Genomic DNA, 8,981 nt, shown 5'->3' with positions numbered 1-8,981 from the left:
CAAGTAGTGGGAGTGGGTGGGTAGCGGAGCAGAGGTGGGGGGAGGGTATAGGAAACTTTCGGGATAGCATTTGAAATGTAAATAAAGAAAATAATAATAATAATAAAAAAGAAAGAAATAAAACTATATAGTATTTGCATTAAAAACAGACAGGTTTATCAATGGAAGTGATTGAAGACCTAGATATAAATTCGCACACCCATAGACACCTGATCTTTTAAATAAAGAAACAGCAAATACACACAGGAAAAAAGAATATATTTAACAGTCGTGCTGGTTTAACTGCATGTTTGTGGGTAAAAGAATGCATATTGATCCATATCTACCACCCTGCACAATACTCAAGTCCAAAGGGATTAAATACCTCAACATAGAACCAGATGCACTGAACCTAATAGAAGAGAAAGTGGGTAATAGCCTTGAGCTCATTGGCACAGGTGACAACTTTATAAACAGAATATCAGTGGCAAAAACATTAGGATCAAGAATTAATTAATGGGACTTCATGAAACGGAAAAGCAATGGGACTTTGCTTACATGAAACTGTAAGGCAATGGACACTGGCAACGGGACAAAATGGCAGCCTACAGAATGTGAAAAGATTTTCACCAACTTCACAGCTGACAGAGGGCTAATATCCAAATATGTAAAGACTTGAAGAAACTAAGTAACAATAGCCCAAATAATTCAATTAAAATATAGGGTACAGATCTAAATAAAAAATTCTCAACAGAGGAATCTCAAATGACTGAGAAGCACATAAAGAAATATTCAACATCCTTAGCCAGAGAAATGCAAATCAAAACCGCTTTGAAATTCCAACTTAAACCTGTCAGAATGGCTAAGATCAAAAACACAAGAGACAGCTCTTGCTGGTGAGGATGTGGAGCGAAGGGAACACTCCTCCATTGCTGGTGGGAGTGCAAACTTGTACAGCCACTATGGTTATCAATATGGCTGTTCCTTAGAAAATCAGCAAGCAATCTACCTCAAGATCCAGCTATACCAGTCTTGGACATATTTAAAGAACCACAAGGACATTTCCTCAAACGCATTCATAGCAGCTTTATTCATAATAGTCAGAAGCTGGAAATAACCTAGGTGTCCCTCAAGAGAAGAATGGATAAAAAAAAAAGTGATACATTTAACAATGGAGTAATACTCAGCTGTTTAAAAACAATGACATCCTAAATTTGCAAATAAATGGAACTAGAAAAAAATCATCCTGAGTGAGATAACGCAGACCCAGAAAGATAAACATGGGATGTATTCAGTTACAAGTGGACTTTGCTGTTAAGTAAAAGACAATCATGCTACAATCCACAGACCCTGAGAGGCCAAGTCACAAGGAGGGCTCAAGAGGAGATTGCATGGATCTCCTTGTAAATGGGAAATAGAAATTTTTTGAGTGGACTAGGGGAGGGAATGGAGGACACTTGGAGTAGTGGAGGGAGTGGAAACTACAATTGGGATGTAATGTGGGAAAGAATGAATAAAAAAAAAAGAATGGGCATAAAGAGGGAGGGACATGAAGGGAAGGGGTAGGGGAGTAAGGGGTGTTTAGTATCAAGGTGCATTGTACACATGTATAAAGTTGCCTAGGATACATTTTTAAAGAAGGATTCTGTGTCTACTCACCTTGGTGACCATCACTTTCCTAATTTTGTTTTCCTTCAGGTATTTCCATATGGCTTCATTGCCTTGGTTGCACACATTCATGGGAGGGTCGACCATGGGGTTGTTCATCAGTGTCAGGACCTTAAGGTTCACCAGGTGATCGAGGTCCTCCGGGAGGCAGCAGAGTAAGTTGTCTTCCAGCAGCAGCTCTCTCAAATCTGGAAAGATCTTCATTTTAATGAATTGATTCAGCTTAGGATAGCAGCACCTAAACTCACTCAGGTGAGATCCGTTGGCAGGAGGATGGAGAGGAGGGAAGTACCGGAACCCATGGCTTCTAATACCATGGATCAAATGTCTGTGTCTGCCCTTTGACAGCCTAAGAGAACCCAGTTGATTCTAAGTGACGTTTAAATGAGATGGGGAATGGATATCAGATAAGGAATGAATCAGTCAAACAGTATTTGAGTGTTAAGGAATCAAGTGTGACTACATTTTCCAAGTCAAACATATAATCCTAGAAATCCCCTTTGCTGGTTTCATCATTCTGGGTCAATAATTTTTCTTTTACTCAAAAGACTTAATGATCTCAATTAACTTTTACATCAAGACCCCAACTCCCAATACTGTCAAATTGTCTGTGTTTAATTTCTGCTGATGGTAGTGAAAGTATGGGTGTATACTAATTTTCTTAGTAACTACTATTTGCTTCTCTTTTTCATTCAAATTATAAACTACCTTTGCAAGACCCTTAGCTATACAAATATAGATACACCTGGCTTCCCTGGAGTTGCCTGTGAGTGGGTGATGGTACAGGACTCAGTTCTACCAACTCTGAAACTGGGCTTTCAAGAAAGCCATTCCTAGGAAATATGGGCCCCATTGTACTGGTCTGTGGATCTAGGGAGTTCCTTACTTAGAGTATGGCAAATGGCATCTGGGAGTTGCTTCAGAAGATTATGCCGACAGTCAAGAACTTTCAGATTTGGCATTGACCCCAAGGATGCTGGCAGCTGTTCCAGGCGGTTGTTCTCTATGTATAGTTCCTTGAGATTCTGCAGTAAGAGGAGAGTGTGTGCTGAGAACACTTATCTTGATAAGTGAATCACAACAACCAGACATTCCTGTGTGTGTCCATTCCTGTGCACTAGGGAGATCATGCCTTGGGACAATGGGAGAAACCTGCTTGATGATGATGATGATTCTGAAATGTCCTTCAAGGCTCACTTTCCAGGGGTCACTCCCTAGTTTGTGCTGCTTCTTGATGCTGTTGAGCCTTTAAGAAGTGGGCCTGATTGGCAAAAGCAAGCCCCTACTCTCAGGCCTGTGGAGGTTGACCTTGCCCCCAAGCTTATGCCTACCTTTCTGGACTTCCTGGTATGCCAAGCCCTCTGTCCCTGCTATCATTTACAAAGCCACTCCTGCCACAATGCTTCCTCCACTGTGATAGGCTGAAATCCTCCAATTTAAGCCAAAATAAACCCATCCTTCCTTGGGATGGTTTTACTCCTAATGAGGTGTATTGGTCCCAATGACAAGAATAACTGATAACAATATTTACAGAAGTGGTATCTAGAAATACAACTGCTTTTGAATAAAGCCATTAGATTTAGTGTCCATTTATGCAGCAAAGTGAAAATACTGGGGCTTAATTTTATCAGAGCCTCATGAAAAAGTATTGTATCATTGCAGCATTGTACCATCTACTCCCTTTTAATAGCTAGCTATCTTTGGAAATGACTACAGTTCTTCAACTAAGTACCCTACATCGTCCAGGTTAAAGGAGCCCAAATGCATAGACAGTTGGTTTGAATGAATTCAATTTATCTATTTTCAACTTTATTAGACAAAGTATATTTTTGCATTTCTACCATTGGTATGATATGTCATGTTCAAGGAACTAGACAGCGTAATAGAGAATTAGGAATAGGATATCTGTGTCACATGAGAATTATCAGTATTATATCCACCATGGCTTGGTGCTATGACTAAAGGTTATGGGCAGCCCAGAGCTGCTATATCATTACGAGTGAAGTAAGAGGAACATGAACAAATGGTTCTTAAAGAATCCACACACAAAGACACTGGCGAGAATGAACTTATCTTGCTAGCATTCAGTAGAGGACCCATCCTCAGGTTGCCCATTGCTAAGCAAGAAAGTCAGGTCACATTTTTCCTTACAGAGAATTTCAGGTAACACAACTCAGGTTCCAAATCATGCCACTCAGGACATTTTACCTTCTAAATAATGTCATTATCAAGGGGATACTTATGAAAAATAAAAATTAAATAGAAAATGGTGTGGGCCAATGTCTTAGTTAGGATTTTAATGCTGTGAACAGACACCATGACCAAGGCAATTCTTATAAGAACAACATTTAATTGGGGCTAGCTTACAGGTTCAGAGGTTCAATCCATTGTCATTAAGGCAAGCACATGGCAGCATCCAGGAAGGCATGGTGCAGGAGGAGCTGAGGGTTCTATCTATATCTTTATCTCACGGCTGCTGCAGAAGACTGACTTTCAGACAGCTAGGATGAGGGTCTTAAAGCCCACGCCCACAGTGACACAACTACTTCCACAAGGCCACACCTTTTAACAGTGCCACTCCCTGGGCCAAGCATATTCAAATCATCACAGTCAATTTCTACAAAGAAAACATAACTAAACTACACTAGGGGAAAGACATATTGAAGAGGCACTTGTGGAGCAGTGGCTTAAAGTTATGGAGATCGTCAATTACTTTCTGCTAGGATTTGCAGCCTGTTTCACAGGAGGAAATGCGTGCCTGATACACACAGTCAAAAGCCCATGGCTGGGGAGGTCATAAATGCCAGTGGAAAAACTACTACTGTTGTCTTGCTAAATTCTCTTGTTGTCAACTGCCTTTATAATATACTTACATTTATACCTGTAGATACCTTCTGCTCTCCATTTTGGCTAGAGAGGTTTCTGTCTATAGTCAACAGCAGTTAATGTAGAGACTCATAACTGATCAGATGGCTGAAAATAAGTGGATTTAAGTATCCTAAATAGGACATCAATATTGATCCCATCACACTTGGGGAGTGTAATAGAAGAGGAGGTGGAAGATGGGAAGCATGCTATGCGATGCTGTCTTCTGGACATGGCATGCCTACGAACTCACAGAAGCTGTGGCTATCTCTGGAGACATCCACAAGGTCGAGCCACATGAAGGTCAGTCAAGGTTCTAGTGGGCAGCTGCAGTGGATGGACACAGTGGGACTCTTAAAGAAGAGGAATGGACATGAAGGTTTGAGGGCATGCTGCTGGCTAGGTTTATGTCAACTTAACAGACTCTAAAGTTATCTGAAAGGAGGGAACCTCAACTAAGAAAATGCCTCCATAAATTTAGGCTGTAGGACATTTTCCTAATTGGTGATCATGGGGAGGGCCCAGCCTGTTGTAGGCATGGCCACCCCTGAGCTATAAGAAAGCAGGCAGAGTAAGCCATGGGAAGCAATCCAGTAAGTAGCACCCTTCCATGGCCTCTGCAACAGCTCCTGCCTCCAGGATCCTGTCCTGCTTGATTTCCTGCTCTCACTGCGTTTGATGATGAACGGTGATATGGAACTGTGAGTGAAATAAACCCTTTCCTTCCCAAGTTGCTTTTGGTCATGGTGTTTCATCCCAGCAATAGGAACCCTAACTAGGAAGGAAGCTGATGTGTTGGGAGATATCTTGGGGAGATTGTATGACATGAAAGTGTGGGTGCACAGGACCCCAATGTACTGTATATGTGTATGACATTGTCAGAGAATAAAGAAAAGATAGCACAGTAGAGTGTTGTGCAATAACAGTGAGCTTGCAAATCTGAAACCCACTGTCCGTGACAAAAATCTATTACAGATGCACCCTTTACACAGTGTGGAAAGCATCACCTCATGTTCTCTCAGTATTAGTGTATAGGTGTATGGGTGTATGGGTGTATGGGTGTGTGTGTGTGTGTGTGTGTATGTGTGCAGGTGTGTGCTTCTTGGCTGTTCATTGAGAACACTTACCATCAGTTTCTTGATGTTATCTGGCAAAGACGCAAGCTTGGATCCCTGGTCTTGTCCAATATATAATTTCTCCAGAGACGCTAAGGTAAAGATTTCCTCCGGGAAGGACAAAAAGTCATTTCCTGTGAGCCCGAGTATCTTCAGTTTTGAAAGCGAGCCTATGGTCGGTGGTAGCTGGAAGTATTCCGAAAGGCTAAAGTTAAGATTGAGATTGTACTTAAACCCTCGACAATAAGCTGCCCGGGTGCTCTGGTGACCGTGGGTTACTGATACTGCATTAGTGTCGCAAAAGTTGTCTAGAAGACCACGGTGCTACATTTAACTGGCTTTATGACAATATTAGAAAAAATAAAGCTTGAGCTTTTGACTTTGAGCCAAGTTGTTAAACAAAAAGTCGAGTTGCTTAGTGTTGGCAAATGATGGACAGCTTCTCTATATATTTACATACGTGCTAGTTAATTTACTAGTTAATTTATCATCTATGTTTGCACATTGGCAGTGTGGGATTCCATTTGTTTCCTGGTGAGGGAGACAACTGTTTGGTTTTGGGTTTTATACACACACACACACACACACACACACACACACACTGCACACACACACACACACACATACTGTACACACCACCACCACCACCAGTACCACATCACACCACACTACACACACACAGACATACACATGGCAATGAACTTGGCAGGCTCTTTACTTGCAAACACTATGCACCTGTATCCCTCTCCAAACAATGCACCTAGCAAGCTCAGAGCCCCCTGCAGCTCCCACCTGCATCAGGCTACATGGATGCCCACCTCTGATGACTAATATAAATTGCCCTAGTAACAGTCAGATTTCGACAGTATCTTTTCAAGCACAGTCTCAGCATATCCAGGTGTGATAAATGTGGCCTGAAGTGGGGTGCATGTGCAGTAAGGCAGAGTTGTGTTCTCTTGGTAACTTTTAGGGGTGGTCCCTTACCTAACCATCTGTATCTATGCACAATTAAATGTGGGCATCATTAAGACAGGAATCATTACAGGAAGAGACATGTGCAGAGTGTATGACTTAGTCTGTGAATCAAAATAGAGAGCCATCCAATCCACCCCTCAGTAACTAGCCCCTCCTTCTTTTGAACCTGACAGAAGGAAGCCCAGAACACTGAGTGGGGCCCACAAGCATCCTCACTCATGTGGGCTGCTGTTCTCTATCATCTGTGCCGTCACTTTGCTCAAATGATGTGCCACCTTGCTTCTTCTGTAAATTGGTGTGGGCCCTTGTTTTCAGTTCTTTGGATGAGAAGTCCAAGAACCTAAACACCAGGGCTAACCCCTGGCCACTGGTAACACTCCCTTCTCCCTGTGTTTCAAAAGTTGGGCCAATGTATGCTGTTTCCTTGTAAATCTGTTACCTGGAGAACGTGAAATGCTTGATACTGTTAGAAGAAAAGCACTGTAGTTCTAGGGACTGCTTATATAATAAATGCATTTGCAATGCATTTACTTCCTGGAATTGACATTTTTAGTGACACCTGCTGTTTTGTCCCCAAGATCTTTCACCTGATAATTTGGAAACCGCTGTTGGACTCAGTTGGAAGCAAATCTATATTCAGAGTTGTTTCTCATCAGGGATGTTCCTGTAGACACTGGGATCTGTCTTGTTGTGTTTGTCCTTCTGAACACCAAGGGTTTTGAGCCTCACTTGGGAGATGGGTGGGTATTTTGAAGAGTGCCAGACATTTAAAGAAATTTGTAAAGGGGCTGGAGAGATGGCTCAGTCTCTGTGGTTATGAGCCCTGACTGCTCTTCCTGAGGTCCTGAGTTCAATTCCCAGCAACCACATGGTGGCTCACAACTGTCTGTAATGGGATCTGATGCCCTCTTCTGGTGTGTCTGAAGACAGCTACAGTGTACTCACACACATTAAACAAACAAACATCTGTAAAAAGAGTCTGTGTTCTAGCCCTCTAATACAGTGGTTGAATATGTTGCTAGCTGGCTATGCCTTCTCCCTTTCCTCACCACCACCCAGATAAAAAAGAGCATCCCCTTCAGAGGACATCCTTATTAAGCCACAGCCACCTTTACTTTCTTTCTCATTCTGGTCCTCTAGAACTCCACAAAGAAAAAATCTTACATAACCCTCCCGCTCACTGTGCAACAAAGATGCTCTTGTTTGTTGTTAGAAAATTCTAGATGCATACTTAACAGTTTCTTAGCTGGCACACTCCTTTATCTGACTTCAGAGGAAACTGGGAAATCCTTCCTCGTTTTCTGATGTCTCCAGCTCATCTTTTCCCTCATCTGTGCTGCTCTCCTTTCTGCTTAGACCTCCCTATGCCTTTCCATAGCTCACTACTGGGGAGTGGTGGCCACTCACAGATGGAAAAAGAAGGGCCCTCACTATAAAAAATAAACTAAATTTCTGTAAAAGTTCTGCAGAACTGGAATCTCTCAGAACATTGTTTATGTAAGATGGCTTTTTTTTTTTAAATTGCTTACAGATATCTTCATTTTTTTATTTGCATGGGTTTTTTGTTTGTTTGTTTTTGTTCTTTTGAGTCAGGAGCTTGTATAGCCCAGGCTGGCCTAGAACTTGGTTTGAGGATGAACTCAAGTTTCTGATCTTCCAGTCTCTGTTTCCTAAGCTGAGATTAGAAGAATGGGTTCCCAAACCCAGTTTATTTTTTGGGTTAAAAAAAATGAGAACAAGTTGGTCTCCAGAGAAACTGAGTTTAAGTCTTAAGAATTTAAAAATTCTTCATGAAGCTTTGGCTCCCCTTCAGTTCCAAGCACCTGCATTCAATAAACTCAAAAACATCAGGAAAAGACTCTTCAGCTTAACCCATCGTTAGTACCTGGTGATTCTGCCGCCAGTGTTTTCAACCTAACACGCTGGCTTAGCTTCTCATTTCCAAGACACTTTGACAGTTCACAAGTCTCCACCCCTCACCCAGGATCTCCAAGACCTCATGTTTTGTCTCATATTTCATGCTAATACAATGGATGAAAATACAGGCATACAGGGCCTGGTGCAGTGGCCTGGTTCAGTGGCTTGGTGCAGTAGTCTGGTGCAGTGGCCTGGTGCAGTGTGGCCTGGTGCAGTGGCCTGGTGCAGTGTGGCTTGGTGCAGTGGTCTGGTGCAGTGGCCTGGTGCAGTGGCCTGGTGCAGTGGCCTGGTGCAGTGACCCGAGTTCCATTTTCAGAATCCACGTAAAGGTTGAAGACATAAACCGACCCCATGAAATTGTCATCTGAGCCCCGTATGTATGCTGTGGCACACGTATCTGTGTACATACATCACAGCATGCACGCACACACACACACACACACACACACAAACACACACATA

The 8,981-nt window shown here is 42.4% G+C and overlaps 1 protein-coding gene across 1 annotated transcript in view; it reads right to left on the bottom strand.

Moving 5' to 3' along the window:
• Lrriq4 (leucine rich repeats and IQ motif containing 4) overlaps window positions 1-8,981 on the bottom strand; it is a 28,015-nt gene that overhangs the window by 13,767 nt on the left and 5,267 nt on the right. The window contains exons 3-5 of the mRNA XM_021196583.1: window positions 5,640-5,813; window positions 2,534-2,672; window positions 1,639-1,835 (exon numbers count right to left, since the gene is read on the bottom strand). Coding sequence (XP_021052242.1) covers window positions 1,639-1,835; window positions 2,534-2,672; window positions 5,640-5,813 — 510 coding nt within the window. The remainder of the gene's footprint in view (window positions 1-1,638; window positions 1,836-2,533; window positions 2,673-5,639; window positions 5,814-8,981) is intronic.

This window comes from Mus pahari, chromosome 4 (genome assembly GCF_900095145.1).
Source record: "Mus pahari chromosome 4, PAHARI_EIJ_v1.1, whole genome shotgun sequence".
In the NCBI taxonomy this organism is placed as follows: domain Eukaryota; kingdom Metazoa; phylum Chordata; class Mammalia; order Rodentia; family Muridae; genus Mus; species Mus pahari.
The sequence above is the reverse complement of the archived record's forward strand: the minus strand, read 5'-3'. Positions and strand labels throughout refer to the sequence as shown.